The following is a 27,177-nucleotide window of genomic DNA, read 5'->3' on the forward strand; positions in this document are numbered from 1 at the left end:
GGTGTGGTTTCCGGTTTGGACCCGGCCTCTCCTCCTCCTCCCCCTCCTCCTCATCCTCCTGTCTCCGCTGCTGCTGCTGCTGCTACTAATTCTGCTGCTCTTGGCGAATTGCAGCCGAATATGGAAGCAGCAGGAGGGGGCCCTACGAGAGATCGAGTATACGACGCCACAACCACAACTTCCACTAGGGATGTGGCACACGCATGGGTAAGCTTTCAGGTAAGTCACGCAATCAACTGGTATGTAATAATAATAATAATAATAATACTAATAATAATAATAACGCGATGCTGATTGAGACAATTCAAGAAGGAACTATCACTCATTGATGTCGCAATACCACGGGACACCAGAGTTGAAGGAGAAAGAAAGGGAAAAAATGGATAAGTACCAAGACCTGAAAACAGATTTAAGGATACGGTATACGCCAGTGGAAATTGTACCTAGGATCATAGGAACACTAGGCACGATCCCAAGATCCCTGAAAAGGCCTCTGGAAAAACTAGAGGCTGAAGTAGCTCCAGGACTGAAGCAAAAGTGTGTGCTTCTAGAAACAGCGCACATAGTAAGAAAAGTGATGGACTCCTAAGGAGGCAGGATGCAACCCGGAACCATATACTATAAATACTACCCAGTCGAACTGAAGAACTGTGATGAAAAAAAGAAATACATAAATAAAAAATTAATAATAAAAATAACAGGGTGGCTGCTTAATGAGTCAATTCTCTATTTAACCTTCTCAATATTCCTTATAATTCTCTTCTTTTCCATTAATCCGCCAATGTTCATATTACTCTTTACTAAACTAAAATATCAACATTGGCCAATTATTGTCCAAAATTATAAGGAAGATTGAGAAGAGGCGATATAAGGCTGACTCAGATTATGCATACAGCCATCTTATTGAATAAGTGTTGTTCAATTGAGGGACTACGTACTGTTTTTTTATAATAATAATAATATTATGTGTACGCTGGAAACAGACCTTCTTTCAAACAAGTTTTATTAAAAATAATGGCAGAATTCACAGAATTGATTTTGTACAATATTCTTTCAATTCTCCTTATGATTTTCCTTTCTGGCACGCTGGTATTATAAAGCAGCTGTCCAATGTTCATCGTGCTGTAGGTCGTCAACGGAAATTTCGGGCGGGCTGGTGTTATCAAAAGCAAAACTGGTTATCAGGGACAGGCTGGGGTCGTCAACAGGTATAATAATAATAATAATACCTCTTACATTCTACAAAAACTCATGTCTGAACTGCCAAATTTCTACATGGTTCCATAAAACAGTTTGCTATTCGCTATAAACACAGGAATATTCCGACCGATTTGGTAGACAAAACCACATCAGCTTGTAATAAAAGAAAAAATTGTGAATATAACGGCATAATCACATCTCCTCAGAAAATTATCTAATTATTATCAACCACTGAAAGCGAGGTGTCATTTTCCATCCATTGTTATACCACAAACATGCAAACTACGGCCAGTAATCCTGGAATTTCATGATTCATACTCGGGGAGGTTTATGTGCGAAATCTTGAGAGCTTCCGACAAGAACCAATACCTACAGGGGCGATGCTGTGAATATAATGAATCTCAACTGGCACTCGGAAGGATAAAACACAGCCATAAACTTTGCCAGATCCTCCAAAGATGAAGGAAAAATGATGAAAAATGGTGATGAGGAAATGGCAGTGGGGAGAAGAAAAAAAAATTATGAAAGTGATGAAGAAATAGGATTAAACGCCACTATCATTATCTAAGCCTCTCTCTCTCTCTCTCTCTCTCTCTCTCTCTCTCTCCCCCCTCTCTCTCTCTCTCTCTCTCTCTCTCTCTCTCTCTGCTCTGCTCTGCTCTTTTCGGAAACAGCTTCTCAGTTAGTAGGAAGCAGAGATCTGAGGCCCGTCAAGTGACGAGGCTTATTTATAAAAGGTCCCCGAAAATGAGTACCGATATGTAAATGAGGCGTTGGTCAGACCCCTGTCCAATCTCGCTGCTGCCTCAACCCAAAGGGGCAATAGTGAGGTTTTCAAGGTTATCTTCTTGCAAATAGGTGGCTCCCTTTGTATAAAAAAAAGAAAAAAAAGAACGAAACTATCTATTTTAAATACAGACCTTCAAAATTGGTTGGGATGCATATGAACGTATATTTAACATACTATATACATCAGACAGACAGGGGTTACCACACACACTCACACACAAATAAATATATATATATATATATATATATATTATATATATATATAATATATATATATATATATATATATACATATAAACACACACACACACACACCAGGCCATAATGAGAAAATTGTCATATATCTCTACATTAGTATAATGAAAAAAAATCCATAATGAGACAAAATTGTCATACATATGTACTAGGACATAACGAGAGAATAAGCTGCTATAAATCTACTAGTGCATAATAAGAGAATAAAAAGTCATACATACGTACTAGGGCATGAAAAAAAAAACCATATATGTACAAGGACATAATGAGAAAAAAATAAATCGTCACCAACTTGTCTAATTTTTACAATAACACTGAATTTAATCTAATTCGAAGGCACAAGTTCAACCTTTACATTCGGTGTGTGGCCAGCAACGTTATCCCAAAAAGGACACATGAACTTCCTTAATACTAATGCTGTTCCTCGTTGCTTACTATCGCAAATATGAACGGTCAAAAGCGAAACCTAAGAACAAGCTGAACGAGAAGAAGGGCAATGGGATACGGGAGGCGGTCATGAACATGTCAGCTGGTAACCGACCCTAGGGCACGTCTCCAAGAGATCCTCCTCCATCTCCAAACGTAGTGTTGTTCTTTGCCATCTGTTACGGAATCTCTCTCTCTCTCTCTCTCTCGATTCGTCCTCTCTCTCTCTCTCTCTCTCTCTCTCTCTCTCTCTCTCTCTCATAAAACACAAAAGATAGGCAACAATATCCAATAATGCTGAAAACGAAGGGAAAAAAATCGGAAGACCAGATGGGTAGCCACCTGCAAATGCCAGAATCCGACCTGAAGACGTCCTGAGTTGAATGAATCGGACAGAGATTTACGATGCTTTCAATAACCTGCAATAACCAGAACTGACGAAAGAAATAAATGAGCAAAATACAACTAAGTAGAAAAAGACTGAGAAAACTAACGCTAGTTATAGAATGGCAATTTTCACACTCGCTAAAATTTACCAACTCTTCCAGTATATTCAACACGACACAATTTTAAACCCAAAATATCTCAAGGATAATCTGTCATGTGATGGCAATATGGACCAAAATTACTATTCATAAGCTATCAACGACTACAAATGGATAATTTTGAAATAATGAAGTAAACCGAGACTGGTGAGGAAAGTCTGTTATTGTACGTACACTAACTTTCAATACAAACTTCTTAAAAACATGAATCGAAAAATTCTGAGACAAATGCAAAGCTAAAACTGACATAAAAGCATTATTTTGAAGTAAATTCAAAGCTAAAACAGACATACAACCAATGTACTGGAACAAATTCAAAACTAAAGCAGACATAGATCCAATGTTCTGAAGCAATTGCAGGGCTAAAACAGACATAAAAGCAACATTCTGAAGGAAATGCAGAGCTAAATCAGACATAAAAGCAACATTCTGAAGGAAATGCAGAGCTAAATCAGACATAAAAGCAACATTCTGAAGGAAATGCAGAGCTAAATCAGACATAAAAGCAACATTCTGAAGGAAATGCAAAGCTAAATCAGACATAAAAGCAACATTCTAAAGGAAATACAAAGCTAAAACAGACATAAAAGCAACATTCTGAAGGAAATGACCAGCTAAAACAGACATAAAAGCAACAATTAGTGGTCGAAATAAACTAATAAAAAAACTTAAATTCAGTAACGTGACAGCTCCCTACCAAATGACATCTCGGGAAGAAGAACACAGCATCATAAGCAGCATCAGCAGCAGCTCCCCAAATCTCATCTGGCGAGTTTCCCCGAAGAAATTCTATTTTTAAAACGATGGATGTGAGTGACATATCAATTACTGGTATTTAAAAAAAAAATTGTTTTTTCTTTTCGAAGAGGCAGAACTTGTGAACCCCGCCAGCAGCCATTTCTTGCCGTCCCCTATAAGATACTCATTCGGAGAGAAAAAAAAAAGAGAGAGAGAGAGAGAGAGAGAGAGAGACTACATAAGTTCTTATCGCAACTTCCCATTCAGTTCGTAAATTAGATCTGAATGAGTCGAATAGAGAGAGAGAGAGAGAGAGAGAGAGAGAGAGAGAGAGAGAGAGAGAGAGCCATATATAATATGCAAGGAACAAGAGTTAATATTCTCCCAGGGCATCATAAAAGCTGGCCGAGCCTCAGAAAACGCCACGACTACAAATGAATGGGAAATTGAGCGAACCACGGCGGTGGGAGCCGAAGGACTCACCAGGGAAGAAGGCTGACGATCCTATAACAAAGCTCCTGTGGCATCCTGTTAAAAGTACCTTGCAGGTTAAAAGTAACTAGAAATCGAGGCATATAAGAACAAATCAACGAGTGAATAAAGTAATGAGTCAAAAATTCATCTCGCCTAGAAGTAAAATTGAAGAGGAACAAACTTAATAGGCTGGAAGAACTATAGTAGATTCACATCAAACGTGCATTTGATGTCTAGGCCAGTCCCTTACGACACTCCTGATTGGCTGTTGATAAGCCAATCACAGGGCTGGAAACTCTCTCTCTCTCTCGGGAGTTCACATGGGTAGGATAAATGTTCCACTTCTCCTGAAGGATACGTCTTTCAGGAGAGGTGGAACATACTATCCTGCCCGTGTGAACTCTCGAGAGAGACAGAGTTTCCAGCCCTGTCATTGGCTTATCAACAGCCAATCAGGAGCGTCGTAAAGGACTGGCCTAGACATCAGATGCACGGTTGATGTGAATCTACTAAAGTAGATAATACGCGCGACGAAAATGATGGAGATTTTGACGAGAAATAATTGGGACGAACGGGGCTTTGGGACGGAGGAGTCAAGGAAGAGAGAGAGACAAGGAGGCGGACAAGACAAAGCATTCGTGTTCTTCGTTAGCCCGAGGCCGCGTCTGGCTGAAACAGTAGCAGGTAGTTATGGCAGGAGGAGATCATGTAGTGCACTTGCACTGACAATGGGCATCCTTAGCCTCGCTTTTCAAGCCCCACTCGCTAGGCAACCTTGTGCATATGACGGCAAAACACTTAAGAAATACAAGTTTCAATTAAGGCTTCCTGAAAATGGTTTATGTTAAGATGCTGTCTTTCTGCAAGTGATGAGAACAATTAAAAAGTTTAAATGTTGACTCAAGTACCTGGCCCCAGAGGGTCCTGAGACGCGATTGACTAATCAAAGATATTTGATTATTTTGGACCTCAACCTCTCCAGTCCTCTCTCTACCCCCCCCCCCCCAAAGCCCCCACCGGTTATTTCATTGGCAGACCCAGCCTATTATATAATATTACACTTATTTTCGCATTTCGTGAAAGAAATAACACATTCTTTCCCTGGTCACATGTTATTATGAGTATTAAGTGAATTGCCTCCAATAACATTATTACATGAACAGTAAAGTATAAATTCTCGTAAATATCTAGAAAATGCTTAGAAAAACTCTAATAAAGGAAGAAACCCATTTATATATTTATTTGTCAGTTGAGAGTTCAAGTTGGCTATCATTTTTCTCGGCTCAGCTCAGAAAAATGTCAAACCAAAGTTGATCAATGGTGTGTAATTTTTTTTAATTGCCCTAGGAATCGAACGATATAATCTCTGAAGAAGTTTCATGCTTTTCATTAATGGAATGAGGGTTTGAAATGTCAGATTTTAGCTGCGTTGTCTTCTTTTTTTTTTTTTTTTTTGTTTTTAGGTGTTACGGATTTACAAAGTCGTTCAATGTCAGGGCACAATGGTCCATAGTGCCCACCTAAACTACTAACGAGAGCTTCTAAAATTCCAGATTGAACACGCACCTAGAATTATGCACAGCCTCCGTAATCAGCTGCAATTTGACGAAACTAACAGAATTCTATGTAAAAAAGCAAAGGTGATCAGTAGCCCTGCGACGCACCAGTCGCTGAGTTTGGCAATTAAAACAAAATTACAACAACGGTATTATTATTATTATTATTATTATTGTTATTATTATTATTATTATTAAAATAATCTATTTTCAGCACGAGGACACATATATAAAATATACAAAGTAGATACAATAGAAACTAGACACGCGAGTTCAGTAATAAAAATGATACCTGGCAACATCCACACAGCTGCAGAGACAGTACCAGAAAAATAGTAAATATATCACTGGTATTGACAGTATCATTATTGAGAATGATAGTATACATATTGACAAAAAGCATTTATAAAAAAATGATAGCGATTCAAAACAGATTTACAACAAACTAATTTCCAGCTTAGGACCTAAGGTGGCATACAGAAGTCAAGTCCAGAGGGCGAAATAGGAGACAGTGAAAAAAAAGCAAATCTTAATAATAACAACATTAGTATTATTAATAGTAGGTAGCAGTAAAAATACAACAGCATAATTATTATTGTTGTATATATATGAGCGTCTTCCTCAGAGATATTATTATTATATTATTATTATTATTATTATTATTATTATTATTATTATTATTATTATTATGATGATGATGATGATGATGATGATGTAGAACAGAATTATCAATAATTTTTTATTTGAACGACGGTATTCTTCAGAGATATAATCATCATCATCCCCATCATCATCATCATCACCATTATTATTATTATTATTATTATTATTATTATTATTATTATTATTATTATTATTATTGTACTTAAGAAGCAGACCCTTTCTCTCAAGCATACTTGATTAAAAGAAATGGCTACTTCAGCAGCTGCTAAAGGAGCCATTACTTTCAATAAAGTTTTTATTATTAATTATTGATTATTATTATTATTATTATTATTATTATTATTATTATTATTATTATTATTCAAGACGATGAAAACGCTGGCAGAAAAAAATCGTTCATCTCAGCAACGGTCAAAAGAAACTTCTGAGAGAATTCGGATCACGTCCCGCATGCTTCCGCAAAATCATGCCTGTCAGTCACTTAAAAAAGAGGGGGAAAGTCATCTCCAAACCTCATTTGGAAAACTGGAACCATTCCCGAAGAAAATGAGATTCCGTACGTGCATACGCATACTCAAAACACAAGGGCTCTCTCTCTCACTCTCTCAAAATGGGCACTGTGAATGCCATCGCTATGAGTGTCAGTCTCTGATACCGTCGGTAAAAATACTGATGAAACAGATAATAATAATAATAATAACGTCTTCGGTCAGTTTTGCTGTCATAACTTCATCTTCCCATCCGTGTTGTTATTCAAGTGCGTAGATATCCTTCGTAATTATTATTATTATTATTATTATTTATTTTTTTTTTTTTTGCTCTATCACAGTCCTCCAATTCGACTGGGTGATATTTATAGTGTGGGGTTCCGGGTTGCATCCTGCCTCCTTAGGAGTCCATCACTCTTCTTACTATGTGTGCCGTTTCTAGGATCACACTCTTCTGCATGAGTCCTGGAGCTACTTCAGCCTCTAGTTTTTCTAGATTCCTTTTCAGGGATCTTGGGATCGTGCCTAGTGCTCCTATGATTATGGGTACGATTTCCACTGGCATATCCCATATCCTTCTTATTTCTATTTTCAGATATTATTATTATTATTATTATTATTATTATTATTATAATTAATTAATTAATTAATCAATTAAAGTGTTCTTATGATCTGACTATCTAAATGAACTTAGAACAGCTACATCGTGAAACACCGGCTTTTTCTTCAGACAGAAATTCCTCCCCGAGCAAACAGACATAGAGGAAATGGAGTGTTTCGCCATTCTCTCTCTCTCTCTCTCTCTCTCTCTCTCTCTCTCTCTCTCTCTCTCTCTCTCATCTTATGGAACGTTTCTCGGGTCGTTCCTCCCAACAAATTCTATGAACTTCTTTCTGGTCGTAAGCTACCACAATAAAAATTTTCTCTGACTTGCCTAACCTGCAATGTATTAATTTTCTCTCTCTCTCTCTCTCTCTCTCTCTCTCTCTCTCTCTCTCTCAACAAAATCTTCCACTGTGGGATTCTTCGACCAATGATCGTAAGTGCTGACCTCCGTGATCGGCCGGGGGGCATCCTTCATCCTCTCTCCAATGAGAGAGAGAGAGAGAGAGAGAGAGAGAGAGAGAGAGAGAGAGAGAGAGGGTCTCTTCCCCTCTGCTCGTCATCTAGCGTCTGTCTACCCCTGGAGGGATCATCTGCAGAACGAGGAATATGTAATCTTTTCCAAAATCACGGCCGCGAGAGGAGGAGGAGGAGGGAGATAGGTTTACGTACCGGTAAGGGATAAGGGGATATAATAGTAAATGAGTGGGGCAAGGTAATGACTTTCGCAACCCCGTGACCTCTAACGTATCTGTCTTGCCCATACAATACTCAGTGACGTCTTCTCTCTCTCTCTCTCTCTCTCTCTCTCTCTCAGTCCAATCACATCATCGCCGCCGACCCTACCCCGAACCTGTGGCCCCCACGCGCTGAGGGCCACGCCCCCAGGACACCACGGCCACCACACCCCCTTTGGCGCAACCCAGAGGCAAACAATAATTATCCCGCTGGGAGAAGCACTTGCCCAAATCCCCTTCTCGTTATGCCCCGCCCACTTTCCATGACACAGGCAGTTTCACACCTGGTTTCCCCCCACTCTCGGATGCACAGGAGCTTGATAAACACTAACAGTAACTCCGTTTAGAGCTTTCTTCGAAGAATTCCAACCGAAGTGTTGACTCGTTAAGTACCCTTACGTATCTGAACTCTGCTTTGCTAAATAAAATATAAAGAAATAGTTAAAACAGGACTCAAAATACGCACATTTAATAATGCATGGGGGTAGATTGTCATTTCTACAGACGAGGAAACAAAAACGAACCGACTACATCAGTAAGATAGTTAATAATAGCAAACTCATAATAAGCACAATCAACATGCATAGGAATAAACTAACATTTTCTACAATAAATAAATAAATAAATAAATAAATGAATAAAAATAAGGTGCAACCAAGTAAAATAAAAGGTTATTAACAACGAGAATCCAAAGCAAAATCAACATGCAACGGAGTAAGATTTATAATCCCTACAAAAAAAAAGAAAATAAAATCAGCTGGAACCAAAAGATCGCAAAATACCCAATTGAATCTCACAAACCCCTAAAATTTCCCACAGTATGCAACCCGTAAAACGTACCCTTCACGAAACAAAGCCCCTGAATAAACCAAATACCCAAAACCAAACCAGACGTATCCGTCTGCCGTCAAGGCGAAATGCGTACCAGGGGTATGCAATCTAGGGTGTAATTATATGGCCAAAGGCAGCAACCCGACAGGACGACTGAAAAAAAACAAAACAAAAAAACACGCCCTTCTTCTCCAGAGAAAGAAAAACAGGACACTGGGGCAGCCCTCAAAGATTTCTCCTTTCGGAGAGAGACAATGGTCGTTGGCCAGATGTTGAGTCTGAATACGTTCTAGATGAAATAAGAAGATATAATAAGACATTAGAATAAAGTGACTCTGCCCTCTGAGGTTAACGCTGACGCGAAGGGCTTGAACACTAAGAAAACGAAATTTAAGATAATGTAAAAAAAACTTAGGTTCAACATTCTCTCTAACAAAAGAAAACTGCGTTCAACATCCTCTCTAATACTAGAAAACTATGATCTTAGATATCTTTAGCATGAATATAAATCACGCAATTAGGGGACCAACGTTTCAGACATTAAGCGCTTAAAACAGATCTCGAATACTAGGAGTGTACTTCAGTTACTATCTAAGTTGTATTTCAGTTAAGCGTATAAAGAGGGAATGAACTTGACACAGATATTATCAATTGAATTTGGTACACACACGTATGAAAAAGACAGTCAACCAAGGGAGCCAGACCACAGGATCCACTAGTGCTCCAGGAGCAGTCATCACCGGAAGGTACTGGAAATCTCACCCCAGCATCCATAATCGCAATTAAAATATATTGCATGAAGCTAAAAGGCCATAAAACACTATTTGAACACATATACAATATATTATGGTTATGGTAGTCTTCATAGTGATAGTATATTACTTCTCAAATGATACCCTCAGTAATAATCATTCATTTCTAAATTAACCTACGATTTTTCATAGCCACTGAAATGTTTCAATGTCACAAACAAACCGACATGAAAACAGCATTTGGCTATCTACTACAGTGGTAAACAATGTCCTTGTGCTTGACATTTCACGGCTTTATCTCACACAGCCTTCCAGAGGATTACTTATCAAATAAAAAAGTTGTACACCTTTGTACACCAGGATATAATCACGATGCTACTTCTGATCTATTAGCCATTTCAAAGGGTGCAAATACAATACTTATATCTACAACAAATATATTACTTTCCCTATGCATTCCTTGGAGAACTTTGTGCCAAATTTGGTTGGAATTAATTCAGTAATTCTTAAGCAATAAAAAATCTTAAAATCTATGACAAACATACCTATTTACATGCAATATAAAAACACTTACGGACAAATTCTGGTCACGAAATGTCATAAAAGCTCTCAAATCAAGCGAGCTACAATAAATGTGGTAGATGTCTCTTATATCACCTGAGAAAACCCACATATAAAGGATTACTCTAGAAACGATAAAAAAGGGGAGAGTAAAAACTCCTTAAGTATATTAATCTGATTCAAACCAAATAAAACTACAGACACCGCAGAAAATAACTTCACTTAATAGTCCTCAAATGCCATGGGTAACATACATGACCAACAGATATCTTACGCAGGTAAAGATTCCGTTGGCGTTCTCCTACGTAACCGAGTTCCAGGAGAAATGCATTTTAAGAATGGAATGGAAAAAGATTTACAGGCAGAACAGCAAAATAAATGGGGGCAATACTTTACCAGTTGCCTGCTGAATTTAGCTCTTTACAATTAATTTCTCTATCAAAGCCAGAGAGTCATAATTCACTGGTAATCACTGGTAATGAATTACTCGCATACAATAACCATCTAAATCCAGATTTATTTACCATCCGGGAGAGTTACAAGGAGTTACAAGGATTAGGGTGTCTCAAAGACTTGTTAGTCTATCCGAGGAGACATCTGTAGGAGCAGGTAGGTTTTACTGTTCATCCACAGAGTCCTAATGATTATGTCTAGCTTTCTTTCAAACTCTTCCACACTGTTGCTGTTTACAACTTCTGGTGGCAGTTTATTCCATGTGTCACATATCTTGCATGTTAAGAAGTTCCCACAATGGGATGTGTTGTATCTCTTCAGTTCTAGTTTCCATCCATTATTTATTGTCTGGTGTTCGTTTAACGTGAATAGGTTACTGACTACTTTTGTTATGCCTTTCAGCCTTTTGAATGGTTCTATTAGTTGTCTTCGCAGAGAGAGAGAGAGAGAGAGAGAGAGAGAGAGAGAGAGAGAGAGAGAGAGAGAGAGAGAGAGAGAGGAAATCCAGCAACCGCTTTTGGAATGCAAGTCTTTTGGCAATGGGAGGTCTCAGCGAGAAGGATGGCAATTGCAACGTGAGAGATGCGTCGGGTGTCTGGAAATGGCGGGTGATTGTAGGAAGCGGAATGAAAAGGAAGGAGACAGGACATGAGAGAAAGATATCCGAAGAGACGTGCTGACTGACATCCAATTTACCAGCGAACTAGATAACACAGTTAAGCGAAGGAAATGGGGAAAATAAAGCATTAGGTTATAAGAACTGGCTTTAACGATTAGCTTTGGTCACCCGGACACTCCGTTTATGCTCAAAAATACCCAAATTGGGCCCGGAACGCTCACATGCCCAATTTCACACTAAGTAAAATGCTAGTAAATATGCACATCTTTATACAATGTCTGCTATTATACAATAAGGATGAAGATTCAAAACGTTGATTAATATTACTATTATTATTATTATTGGGAAGTAGACCTTTTTTTAAACAACTGTTGAAAATAATGGCTGATTCAGATTATTATTATTATTATTATTATTATTATTATTATTATTATTATTATTATTATTATTCAGAACATGAACCATATGCATATGAACCAAGCAGGCAGGGCCCACATTCTTGAAATTTAAGCTTCCAAAGAGTGTGGTGTCCACTGGAAAAGGAGTCAGTTATTAGAAAGGAAAAGAATTCAGTTATTAGAAAGGAAAAGGAGTCAGTTATTAGAAAGGAAAAATAACTGAACAAACTAACAAACAGATGAGAATGTAAGTCAACTATCAAAAAACAAGACATCATACAACAACAACGAAGAGTCCAAAATGTTGCTCATTAAGAAAACGACGGGACAAAACACCGGGTACATTCAGGAGTAAGAGAGAAAATTAATATTTTCTTATCTGGGAGCCACAGACACTCCTGGCGATCAAGTTCAACGCATGCAGCGACAACGGTGACAGGGTGACAGTTGGGCGTTTCTATCTGGTAAACTGGACTCTTAAACTGGAGGTCCAACGAAAGCAGTGTTGTTATTCATTAAAGCCACTGGCTCAAACTACCTGTTACTCAGAGGGGATCTGCGAAATTCCTCTGCTTCGTCTACAATTAACTCAAACTCTATTCAACTGGCCATAAAAGAAATCTTTTTAAGATTTCATATTTCAAATTAATTCCTTGCTCGCTGAAGGAGACCATCTTCTAGTATTTCCCCCGTTACAAACAATGCCTGTGCCAGATATATATATATATATATATATATATATATATATATATATATATATTATATATATATATTATATTTATTTCAGAGACTTCTGTCTCTGAAATATAGTTCTTACCTTCTATAATAAGGCGTTTTTATGGGGTCCTTTTATTAGGTGTGTGTGTGTGTGTGTGTGTGTGTGTGTGTGTGTGTGTGTGTGTGTGTGTATGAGAGAGAGAGAGAGAGAGAGAGAGAGAGAGAGAGAGAGAGAGAGAGAGAGACTCTCCACCACCATAATCAGTTAACTGCGTGTCACCCAAACCTGACACTGTAGGAAAAACGCCAGATATTACAGGAAAACCAAAATGAAGCCTAGCATAATAAGGCTTCACGAGAACAGAATCACTGGACATAAAATTAAAGACTCGAAATAATCTTACTTACAGACATGGGCCCAGACAACAAGACTAGCTTCGAAATTCAAACAACCAAACACGAATACCTGTCGTCTTGAGACACTCACCTGTGGAGAGAAATATAAAGGCGTTAGGATTCAAAGTATATTATAAGTATATATTACATAACTGTAAATATTCTCACACTGACAACAATAAATACAATAGAGAGAGAGAGAGAGAGAGAGAGAGAGAGAGAGAGAGAGAGAGACGTATATGACATTGCAGTAAATATTCTCACATTGACATCAACAGTAAATACGAGAGAGAGAGAGAGAGAGAGAGAGAGAGAGAGAGAGAGAGAGAGAGAGAGAGAGAGAGAGAGAGAGATTTTTCTTTGTCACGTCCTCAACCCTTCCCAGCAGGCATTAGAGAATTTCCTAGACTACGCTACCCAACAGAATCCTTAACAGGGAAGTACATATTCCACTCACAGTGTCGAAACCAAGATATATAGTGTGCCTCTATCGGGTGCGGAATTTAGTGAAGAAAATAAAATACAAAAAGAAAGTTAATTTAATTCAATGGATACATTAAAAGCAAAATATACCTGTACAGTGACTCTCTCTCTCTCTCTCTCTCTCTCTCTCTCTCTCTCTCTCTCTCGACGCGCACGAACACAGATTAATATATTGACCAAGATCCATTAAAATAATAAAGAAGAATATATCGCATTCTGCCCACGCAAAACGAACCCACGTCCCAGCAAGAACTTGTTAAAAAAATTGCCGTATTTTATAATAGAAAAAGAATTATTTCTTCAGGCTCGATAATTTCGCAAATTAAACAATTATGGCGAAGCATCTTTAATATATATATATATATTATTATATATATATATATATATATATTATATATATATATATTATATATTATATATATATATGTATATGGAACAGTAAGCCAGGAAATGGGGAAAATTGCTAAAAGAGTATTTACCCTGCCCCGTAGTTTTAATTATAATTATAATAAGAATTCTTTGTATTGAGATTACCCAATAGACTAAACCCTTTTTAAGAAACAAGCATCAGCATCAAAATTATCATAAGGGGAATGAAAAAATCAACACCGAATATCAAAAACAAAAAAATTAAAAACATGAAAGAAAATTTTTTTAAATGAAATATAAAAACATATCCAAAATGAATACATCAGCCCAGAGCGCTGTTTTAATCTGTAGAGAAACACTACGCGCTGTGTATGCAGAAAGTAATAAACTGAACAGACATCCAACTCAAGATTAAAAAAGTACTTCTATTTCTCTTAATATGGACCCAATGTCCAGAGCTCCCTCCAAAGTAACTGTTAGCTACGCTGACAGACAGGTATTCCGATATAAAAAGATAGAAAAAGAGGCCAAATTGACAGCAGAGGGGCGAAGGTAAGCAATCGCCCAAAAGGAACTAAGACACCTCAGCGCTCCAAAAAGGAAAGACCCGATCAATCAAGTGGAGGACTGACTACACAAGTGGTAGTAGCCACTGCAACAAAGGCGTTGATGACTAGTTTAAAAGTATGACTGGTTTCTTTATGCTAACTCCCTGTGCTTCATCATTGACTCACTATCAACACCTCCAGTGTCGCAAGTCTGAAATGCAATATTACAGAACTTGTAAAACTTACTACACAATTACGTCCATCTGACTTATGGATGCATTTTCGACATCGAGGATAAAAATCAAAACAAAAAAATGCAACATTACAGAACTTCAAAAACTTAATGATTATTACTAATACATCTATCTTTTAAAAGCTCCGCATCAACCAGTAACGACATCAGAAGAAGAAGAAGGACCAGCACCAGCGCCAGCAACCCTACCACCACCAGCAGTTCACTGATCGACCGAAGTCCCAAAACTTTTCATTCAATATTGGTCACAGCAGCTCAAGGGTCTGAGCCAACTTGGTCAGCCGAAAACCGCCTTTCAATAACTTCAAAATCTCTCTCTCTCTCTCTCTCTCTCTCTCTCTCTCTCTCTCTCTCTCTCTCTCTCTCTCTCTCTCTCATTTCCAAGAGGAAACACATGATTTGTAAGGCGTTGGAACCATCTGAAAAAAAGAAGTTTCTAATCTCAGACTATATAATTCATTATCACTTTGTCGATACAATGCCTACATCGAACAAAAGTTTTGTGACCTTGAGCAATAAAACCCCAAGTTGAAAATTAAAGTGTATCGATATAACATACATACAGTCAGGAAGTCTTTTCAAGTCTTGATCGCCACAAAATCTGACAAATGCTGCCATTCTAGATATGAGTGAGTAGCAGCACCACAATCACGCCATTGATATTGATGATTGAGCTCGAGAAAAATTAAAAACATCGTTTATATAAGTGAACCTCTTCCTGCAACAAAAATGTTGAAATTCAAGCTGACATTCATCCTCTCTCTCTCTCTCTCTCTCTCTCAACCAAAAAGAAATAAGAAACGCAGCCAAATTGAAAACATCTTGAACAGTCCGTTTTCCCCGTCGCGGTAAATCCAGGCAACAGAAGTTATTGCCGGACAATTTGTAAGAAGACGATTCTTCAGGAAGAGAGAGAGAGAGAGAGAGAGAGAGAGAATGCAATGACTTGTTAAAATCAAGTGCAACCATGATCTTCAAATGGAGGACTATCACCTTTCCGATCCGTCGACGTTCTCTCTCATCCAAAAACTTGATGAAAAGATGATAAAATGTTACAAACGTGCAATAATTTGCAACGGCAAGCACAGAACATTTCAATAAGTATTTGCCAATATATCGTCCGCTATTTTCGAAGGTGCAATTAAATGAGTTTCTGGCCGAATAAGCTTTCGTGAATTGTTGATTACAAAAGGAAGTAAATGTATGCACAGCATATAATCGAGTGGTTAAACAAAGTGAACATAATGTAAGAATAAACATATGCCAAATAGACTAGCATGCATATACATACATATATTATATAATAATTTACGAGGAAGTGAGAATTAGATATTAAAACATCATTTGTAGCTTAATGTTTGTGAAAATTAAAAGAAAATGTCTATGTGATGTAATAAATAAATAAACACGCACATAAATATATATATTTATCTATCACATCACATTGACATTTTCTTTTAATTTTCACAAACATTAAGCTACAAACTCGTGTTTAATATCCAATTCGCTCTTCCTTGTAAATAATTATTATATATATGTATGTATATGCATGCTAGTCTATTTGGCATATGTTTATTCTTACATTATGTTCACTTTGTTTAACCACTCCGTTATACATATATATATATATATATATATATATATATATATATAATATATATATATATATATATATATAATATATAATATATGTACACGTACATGTGTGTGTGTGTGTGTGAATGGAGCATCTTGTATTTGAAAGAACGACAAGTTCCTGCGAGCCTTCTGCGTGTATACGTGAGATAGCCAATGTTGCTGAAATTTTCTGCGCGAAGGACTCATCCGAAATACAGCCGTTTCAAGTACGAACGTGGCAGTCATCACTGTCCTCTCCTTGGGAGCCACAACCCCTTAGGTTAAAGGGCCAGCTAACTCCTCCTTAAAAGGCACAGCGGTAACACCAACACCACGGAGACACTGCTCGACAGGATCCCTCTGATAATATTACAAATATTACAATCATTAAACGCCTCCTCCTGCTTGAAGGCTATCAGTCATAGACGATAAAACGCGAATACAAATACGTCAATGTCTGCAACCAGGTCTCTGACAGAGAGAGAGAGAGAGAGAGAGAGAGAGAGAGAGAGAGAGAGAGAGAGAGAGAGAGAATTGAGATGATAGTGGTGGAAGACGAGGGGGTAAAAACAAAGGCAGCACGAAGGCGAAGATAATGGAAGCAAACGACAGCAACACCACCAGATGAAGATGATGCAGATAACGAGGGTTTGTGGACATCCGTCTCTTGATATCGCGTAACTGTGATATATAGCCGGGGACTCGAAGCAATTAGAAACACAAAGAGCCTTACAAAACGAGACAGGGAACACCTATGAATGACAAAAGCCTCGCTATTAATAGTTTCAAGGCTTTGTCCCCATGTTGTTTGGTTTCCAGAAATTGGCAAGGTGCTCGTCTCTCAGAAGACCAAAGCGCGTTTATGGATTACTCTTAATTTCTCAAATTTAATGCTAAGTTAAAAAAAAACACTTAAGACGCTGTTTATGAGGATTTTGGAAGTTAGGTGTAAGCCTAAATAAATGCGCGTGTACTCGTAGACAATGCTCACTAAACATTTTTAATCAAATTCCCCAATTATAGGTAAATCCAGACAAAAGGATCACCTGTTATTGCCGCCTCCATTTTTAATCGCTGAATCAATCATAAAATCTCGTAATAGAAACTTCCATAACATCAGCTGACATATCTATTTATAACACACACACACACACACACACACACACACACACACACACACACACACACACACACACACACACATATATATATATATATGTATATGTATACAAATATATATACACATGCATACATACAGATAATATTATGTATATATATAAACATACACACGTGTATATTATATATAGTTATATATGTTTATACACATGCATACTTAAGGATCAACAGTAATATTCTTGTTTATCTAGATGAAATATATTTGTGGAAATATTTACAAAGATTATAACTTTCACTAACTCAAGAGGGATTGGACGAAAGCTATAATCTTTGTAAATATTTCTACAAATATATTTCACCAGGATAAACAAGAATATTACTGTGGATCCTTCTATTGATTTCTTAGAAGCACGATACGGTGTTTATATTTACATTAATATATATATATATATATATATTATATATATATATATATAATATATATATATATATATATATATATACACACACACACACACACACACAATCATCCTTGTGGTGTGAGTACACAGGCAAGATGGCAGCACCTCAAACTAGCAGATTTCAAGCATTATACATCATCCCCGTAGCCAACTTCACGGACAAATGACGGTGCAGAGCAGAGCCCGATGAGAGAATCCACGAGTTCCTTGCCCTGAAGGAGAGTAATAACACTGAAGTGAAATATATCTATCGAGAGAGAGAGTTCCTTGTAGGATGAGCGATGACGCAAAACGAGAATATGATGGAATCTCGCCTTCCTTCCTTCTGTCAACGCCTTTGTCAGAAAAGGGCCACTAAACATTTTATGGTTCATAACTTTTCCCGTATGAACGGATTCTAACAGCTAATTCCGTCACCTCAAAAGCCGACAGACGCTAGGTCATAAAACGTCCGTAAAATGCTTAATTAGAAGCTGTGTTTTACCAGCCTGCAAGACATGCTGACAGATCTACAATCCCTAGATGTCTAAACCCCTTAATCAAAAGATGTTACATTTTACCAACCTACAAGCTACAAGATCAATAAAGAAATCGGTAACGCTGATAGGAATTCTATCAAATCATGTACGATGGTTTTTCCACTAAACTGCTCGGACGCTTAATACTGAAGATCAAGAATAAACAAGTGAAAAAAAGTGCCTTAGTTTCTTCTGCGCAATCGAGTTTTCTGTACAAAGTATAATGCTGTATAAAACCATCAGCTACAGTTGCTTCTCAGATGCAGCAGAGTGAGGGTGCGTCCCACGCCTCCGGAAATAGCTGCCAGATGCGCGATCCATGGCTAACTTTAACCTTAAATAAAAATAAAAACTACTGAGGCTAGAGGGTTGCAATTTGGTATGTTTGATGATTGGACAGTGGATGAATAACGCACCAATTTGCAGCCCTCTGGCATCTGTAGTTTTTAAGATCTGAGGGCGGACGGAAAAAAGACGGACAGAATAAAAGTCCGGGCTGGCGGACGAAGCTGGCACTATAGTTTTCTTTCACAAAAAATTATAAAAACTATCAGTATCTATCTCTTGCGGCGTCTGACGTCTAAAACAATCCTCTGATGCTTTGTTTTCACAAATGCGAAGTCTCCACTAATATTGTTACACAGTTTTGCTTTTTAGTGATACGATTAACAAGCAAACGCCACTCTGATGAAGTGGACATAAACTTGGAAGAAAAACGAAGAAATTAAAACATATCTGTGCAACAAAAGCATTTTTTCAATGTAAGCTTCAACACAAAACCAAACAAAATCATAAAATGAACCCTAACCTAAAATAATACATTTTATCGTCACAATACGACATAAGACAGGAATCAGAAGCTAATATAAACATTCGCACAGCAGCAGCGCTTCTGTGACGAACGGAAGGGAAACGCATTAGAAAGCTGAGTGTAAAGCTGACATTTGTGTACGAATGGCAAAGACATCCTCCTTTCCTCCTCGGCTGCCATTTCCCGAAAAGGATAAAAAAAAAATGGAAACCCGAGAGTCTCGGTGGCACTTCGGTTTATATGACATATCCCGCCGGTGGACCGTCCCCTTCTGCAGGAGGGTAAAAAAAAAAATGTTAATGGATCTCATTTACATCAATTACAGTCGGAAGGCGCAATTAAAACGCGGTGCACAAACAAAAATGAAAATACAGCTGCGAAAAAGATCTAGGTAAAGCGCAAAGTGGAACGGGCTAACGACAGTTTGAAATGTCAAGCCAAGGAATGCTTGAGTAATCTTACATATGAGAGAGAGAGAGAGAGAGAGAGAGAGAGAGAGAGAGAGAGAGAGAGAGAGAGAGAGAGAGAGAGGTATTCTCTCCCAAAACATCTATACAGTAATCCAACAGAAACCCCCTGCGAATCGACACTCAACACCAAGCCAAGTTATGTTGCTTTATTTCAGAATCATTTGCATCCGTTGTGGGGCTTCTTCATTGACCCACTGACCTCGAAATAAATATAGGATTAGCATTAAAAAAACAAAGCTGGCCGGTTCGTTAGATCGAGTCACCCCCGGCTTTATTTATAACTGTGCCGTCCCAAATGGGGACGTAATGAAATTTAAAAAAAAATGCTCTCTTACTAAAATTATAAATCTAATCGGCAAACGTTTACAGACACACACATATAAATACACCCTAACTGGCAAAAGAAGACCAATATGCCATTAAAACACTCTTAATTGGCATGAATTTGGCAAAAATTCCATAAAAATTGACTTAACTCTCCTATCTATTTAAATACAGTATTTACATTTTACATACATTTATACATACAAATATTACACATACACATATATATAGGCCTCTGTATAATACATATAAATAAATTTATATACATTAATATATATATATATATATATATATATATATATATATACATATATACATATATATTGTATATATATATGTATATATAATGTATAACTGAATCGCGAAAATTTGGAACGTGACGAATATATAAATAAAGATAAATAAAGGACCCAGTGTCGAAAGATTTCGTAGCACTCCATTGTTTCACTTTTCTTCGCGGCTTCTACCTTTATTTATAATATAAATGTAATGTATTAATATAAATAAACTTATATTCACAAGCACTCATAAAGATAGATGATTCATTCAATTCGATAACATCCCATTACCAAGATCTGACTCATTCCCACAATTGCGAAACGTCGAATCATGACAACACAAAAGCCGATATATAGCTTATTCACCCCCATTAAATTACTACATACGCTATGCAGTGGTGAAATGAACGAGGTTTAATTCCATTACAACACTAAACATCGGTATCTGGCCGTTATATCATTTCCTCGTGATTAAATATGAAGTGCGAGACTGACCTTTCGTCTAAATGCCTATTACGATAACTCTCAACCACGTTACTTTAATCAATTATTTTCCATATGAATTTCAAAATACTAGGAATGAACAAACCAATCAGCCCCAATACATTATATTATATAGTGCTATATATCTGTATGTATATGTATGTATGTATGTATCTATGATATATATATATATATATATATATATATATATATTATATATATATATATATATATACATATACACTGTGAAATAAAAATTGTTAAAACAGAATCCCATCTAATGAAAGGAGCCCATAAAAACGCCAAAATGTTGAAAGTAAATACTACATATATTTCAGAGACCAGCTGCCTCTCCTTTCTGCCTGAAGAGAGAGACACATATCTGGTCTCTGAAATATACTATTTTTCTTTCTACAATTTGTATATGATATACAATATACATATACTCAAGCAGTAAAGATACTCTCCTTCTTAACGACCTACCATTTTTGCGGAAAGGACCAACTGAAATATTCTTCCCTCTCAGAAAATGTTACTTCAATCTACGTACACGTTGCCTCTCACCTCAGGAAATGAGACGCTATGAGCGACATTAAGCATAAGCGCGTGCACGCGCGTGCACCCATACAATGGCAAGCCCTGAATCAAAAGTGTGACAATATCACCCTCCTCCTCCTCCCCTCCTCCTCCTCCTCCTCCTCCTCCTCCTCCTCCTCCTCCTCCTCCTCCTCCTCCTCCTCCTCCTCCTCCTCCGTGGGTGTGTATAGAAACAGCTCATATCAAATTAACTGAAAAGACCTCGCTAATAAAATATATATTGATTCCTTTAAACTAGATATCATAGTTTCGCATAACCAACTATTATTTACTTTTGTGCATGCTCAGTTTCATTCATAAATTTCAATACCATAATAAAATATTTTAAAGAAATTTCCCATATACCTTCTACTGGCAATGCAATTCCTCATTATCTGCTTGAATGCCCCTATATGATGTGCCACAAAGGTCAGCCTTCTCCTTCCTTGTACCACTGTAGATTTAAGCAACCTGACTTGACGGAGTGCTGGAGGAGCCACACAGCCGAATTCGACCCTTCTTTCCTTTGGGACGGGGAGATTCATCCTTCAGCAAGAACTGAGGCGGCGAGATAAATCTCATTTAATTTATGTCCTTTTGTACTCAACATTTCCGCGTCAAATGGCATCCCTTCCAGCGGAGCTGTGTACTATTACGCGTCAAAGAAAAATGTACTCAAAGGCGAGAGTACGTGATTTGCAATTTGTCTCCCTGTACATAAGAATTTGAAAGATACTATGCAATAAAGTGCGTTCATTTAGTGCTTTGTTTAACAGGATGTTTTCTGCTCGGGAGTTCATATTAGATTCAGTTGTCAAAAGGTGAACGTGACAATGACTTTTTTTTTTTTTTTTTTTTTTTGTCGAGAGGTGTGTGTGTGTGTGTATGTGTGTGTGTGTGTGTGTGTGTGTGTGTAAAAAGAGAGAATCAAAGTTCAGCGGAGAGCAGAACTGCAGGAGGACAAACTTTAGCGTTTCCGCGCACGAATAATATTGAGAGAGAGAGAGAGAGAGAGAGAGAGAGAGAGAGAGAGAGAGAGAGAGAGAGAGAGAGAGAGACTTATCCTTTCCTCCCTGTCCCCTTCACCCGGTCTCGGAATCTTAACGACAACGACCCCAGCATCCAGCGATGTGGAAAGATTTTATTGCAGACATTGCCACGTTCCCTGCATCTGTGTGATCTCAGAAGACAAAAGGACATGTAATACAAGACACTTACATTCACTCTCGGCTTACATTCACTCGTAAACAAATGAAATTTCCTCGCTGGAAAATGGACTACGGTGTTCACAAGCCCTGAGAATGTAAGAACTGGTTTAAATATAAAACAGCTATATACCTGCGCAAAATTCCGCTCATTTCTGCTGACATCGAGAGGCTCCAATTTACCCATCAATATTAAGATTTAACGACAGAATTCATGCATACATGATCATATATATTATGAATACGACATACCCCGTGATTCTAGAAAAGAGCCTTTCCTACAGTGTGACCCACCCGGGTTTTCAGGGGGTCATTTTCAAGGACTGAAATTTCTTGGAGGGCATTTATGGTTTCACAGTCTTTTGTTTATGTTCTTACGGTGATCCCTAATAACGGGCCAAAAAGACATACAAGAGCATTCAAAAGCAAGGACGTAAAAAAAAAAAAAAAAAAAAAAAAAAATTACGACCCTTTGTCCATACCCATGCCCATTCTGGTATGACTCCTTAGTTCCCGAAGCGTACCACAAGTTCCAGGCTCCACCCACATGACTCCTGAGTCTCGCTCCGTTCCCAGAATGATGGAGTAGAGAGAGAGAGAGAGAGAGAGAGAGAGAGAGAGAGAGAGAGAGAGAGAGAAATTATGTGCCGTGATGAATCAACTTTAGCGCAGTGGGAACCGAGAAGGGCTTGTAACTAGACAGTAAAAAATTCAGGGAAAAAAATATCATCATTAACTAAAGAGATTCTTTGCCGTCATGAATTTGCTGCAACAGAAACCGAAGACGACTTGTATCTATAAAATAAAAACAGAACAAATACAATAATTCACAAAGATATTCTTTGCCGTCATGAATCTATAAACCCGAGGAGGAAGCTGCAAGTGCAACTATTACAGTATAAAAGACAAATCATTATCTGCCGTTTTGAATCAACTTCACTGCAATGGAAACCGCGAAGGGCTTCTATCTATAGAATAAAAATGCAGAAAAAAAATGTTTAATAAATTGCGTTACGACATTTGGAAGCTCTGTCCAATTCCCTTACGTGATCTCTTGTTACCACGAACGGTGACCTTGAAAATCCTTAAGATACTCTAGCAAGGTTACATCAATGAGAGGTACACGACTACTCTAGATCAGATCTCTCTTCAAAACACGTATGGGAAGAAAAAGGGACCTGTGAATACGTAAGGACTTGTATCAAAACCACGGTCACAATTTTAAAGCTAGGAGGGAAAAATGAATTCATATAGCCGTTGTAAATCGTCAATCTCACAATTCGACATCGGTTAAATGCCAATTTTAAAACATTTAAGAAAATATGAATATCAATCAATTTAGCTGAACTGAATTACAGGACACGCAATTCCCTGATTCACGTGGTGGTAATATGTTTTAAATTTATCGTCATTCTACATTACTAAAACGATTATCATTCATGTTTTTAAACACTTGCCGCAAGGCAAATCGTGCCGAGTTATATTGTAATTAACAAACCCGATTTCTCAAACATGCTACTGAAATTAACTATTAACATGAGTGTAACTGTTAACAGGACTGGAGCCCTTATCGCTCGCGATTGAAATGAAGCTATTAACGTGAGTGTGATGGCAGCCTTAATAAGATTACAGCTTCTACGCCTGTTATCATCAGTTAATCTTCTCGTTCCTTACCATTCAACGACATTTCGGTGGAAATGAGAGACTATGAGAACTACCACAGTCGTAGAACTATGGAAGAAGGACCAGGAAAGACGACTGCATTGGTATGGTCATGTGATGACAAGAGATGAGACATATATAGTTAGTCTGAGAGTGACGCAGATGGAGGTGTATTGTGGGAGAGAAAGAGAGGAAGACCGAAAGCTGTCAGAAACGTCGACCCCCACATGGAAGAGGGAAAAGATGCAGAGAAAGAAGAATTGCTTCCTTCGCTAAGGAATATGACGCATAGCGAGGATATTCAGGCAACGCCATCATCTCGAATACTTTTGCCTAACCCACTGGTGCCACCATGCATTCTTCGCAAACGCCCTAGCCTCTATACCATAGGCTTCTACAGTCGTAGCATTTGTCATTGCCTCATTTATACAATTATTCATACATGTTAATAACTGCATAGATTTTCGGTCACCTGTGTCTTCTTGATTCTATGTACAGTTACAGCCAACCTTTTTAACCTTTTTCACGTATGAGCAATCTCGCACGTTGAAGCGAGTTCTGAAGTGTCAACGGCCTTGAAAAATGGTTCTCCAAGTATGAATTACGTCATAAAAACCACTTCCTAAATACTATACAAACTTCTTTTTTTGACAGACAACACACAAAAAGAACCAAAAATCATAAACTCCTTCAGCAAACAGAAAGAAATCGTGCGTGCATTTGTGTGTGATAAAACCTTCAATTGTTGTGACTAAAACGGCTTTCTTTGTTTCTTTTCCAAAGCGAAATGAAAACGAGAAACGAGGTCAGAGCTGCAGGTGCCCATACGGAACCGAAGACGTCAGCGAAGAACGCAAAGACCAACACCCACAGAAGCAGCAGTAGCAGCATCTCTTCCCCCAAGAGCGAGACCGCCGGACCCGGAGACATCCCTACCTGAAGGTCAAGTCATGAACATTGACAAGATTTTTCAAATACGAATCGAGGAGGAGGAGGAGGACCTGAGCCCTGCCACTGTGAGTACGATAATTTTCGTAAGAGCAGGCGGCGGGAGATCGAACAAAGACAAGGGAGGGAAGATTTACGGAAATGCTCATTCTCGGTACGGTACGTCTTGATGTTCATAAATACACACTGCTTCATGCACACATATATACATTCATATATGTATAAATATGTGTGTGTGTGTAATATAAATATATATATATATATATATATATTATATATATATATCTATATATTATATTAATTATATTATATTAATAATATATATATTAATTATATTTATATATATATTATATATACAATATATATATTATATATATTAATATATATATAGATATATATATATATATATATATATATATATATATATATATATATATATATATATATATATATATATATATATTATTATATATATATATATATATCTAGATATATATATATATATGACTGGTAAAAATATTGTTACAACAGAATTCCATCAATAAAAAGAGCCCATAAAAACGCCAAAATATAGAAAGAAAGTACTATATTCCAGTCTCTAAAACTTTCCTTCTATATTTTGGCGTTTTTATGGGCTCCTTTTATCATATATATATATATATATATATGTGCCTACGAACAACATAAGAGAGAGAGAGAGAGAGAGAGAGAGATTTATATAACACATGCAGACAAAATGCAGTTTATCAGCATTCTCTCCTTGCCCATTCGGCCTTTCATCATTTTATCTTTTTATCCTTTCTTTTCTTATCAATATCAGGCAGTTTTTTTCAGTAAGGTCCTCCAGCAAGTTAATCATCTGACGACGCTAATAAAGTTTTTCCCGACAATGTCATTAAAGGGGCTGAGCATGTCCTAAAATATGCTTCTTCGTCGGACCTTTGAAAAAAAAAAAAGGGTGGGGGGGTGTGAGAGGGGGGGGGGTGCAAGTTAACGAGGTTATCGGGAGATCTTAATGACTTTCCAATCATTTCACTTTTCTGATTCGTACTTGAAGACGGGGCCGGGTACGATTCAATAAACACGACTCTGACCTTAATTTTCTTTTATACCTCTGACACAGTTTTTAGGGGACTAATTATCCTAGCTGTGAAGTTGTCAATATCCTATTGATAAAAAGCGACAAGCGTAATCTATTTACTGAGGACCAGATGTCAGATTTCTTTTTAATGAAGTGCGTGAGAGAGAGAGAGAGAGAGAGAGAGGAGAGAGAGATTGAGAAGCGAGAGAGAGAGAGAGAGAGAGAGAGAGAGAATTATATTTTTTGTCATTTTTGAAATATTGTACAGAATCATGTTAAAGCTATTTTACTTATTCTCCAAAAATCACGTATTTCTGCTGTAGAGATTATACCCAATGCCTGCAGTTTGTGTTGTTCCATAATCATTATAGTTCGATGTTGAGCTACTGGCTCTTGTTACAATAGTTTAAGGTCTTGTTCCTTGAGAATGTATACTTATATACAATAAAAATAATTCCTTCAAGTTTTAAACATAAATAATTTCTTAGTGACAGATAAGCAAGTTTCCCAAGACTTTATAACCTACAAATCACTGCAAGCAAACAATTCCTCGTCCCTTCACAAGCCTAATTTGCAAAAAGGTACAAGATGAAGATGCTAATTATTACAGAAATCACAGTAATAAGCAAACAACCAACGAGGAATAGAAGAGGAACCAAAAATCATCGGAGGACGAAAGATAAAAGTCACTGTATGCCAATAAATCAATGTGCGCGCGCGAGCGCGATGAAAAGGAAAGTGGTCATTTATCAAAGGCGCCCAATGGCCCCTTC

General features: G+C 37.5%; 1 protein-coding gene across 2 annotated transcripts in view; it reads right to left on the reverse strand.

Moving 5' to 3' along the window:
- The window catches only part of LOC135221056 (serine/threonine-protein kinase PLK1-like), a 430,202-nt gene that overhangs the window by 163,866 nt on the left and 239,159 nt on the right, over positions 1 to 27,177 (reverse strand). Inside the window, exon 1 of one of the 2 annotated variants that reach the window (XM_064258799.1) lies at positions 13,214 to 13,234. The exons of the other annotated variant lie outside the window; for it this stretch is intronic. Coding sequence (XP_064114869.1) covers positions 13,214 to 13,219 — 6 coding nt within the window. The 5' untranslated portion in view covers positions 13,220 to 13,234. Of the gene's footprint in view, positions 1 to 13,213; positions 13,235 to 27,177 lie in introns of those variants that run through there. 2 annotated transcript variants of the gene reach the window in all.

Source organism: Macrobrachium nipponense, chromosome 2, assembly GCF_015104395.2.
Source record: "Macrobrachium nipponense isolate FS-2020 chromosome 2, ASM1510439v2, whole genome shotgun sequence".
Taxonomy (NCBI): domain Eukaryota; kingdom Metazoa; phylum Arthropoda; class Malacostraca; order Decapoda; family Palaemonidae; genus Macrobrachium; species Macrobrachium nipponense.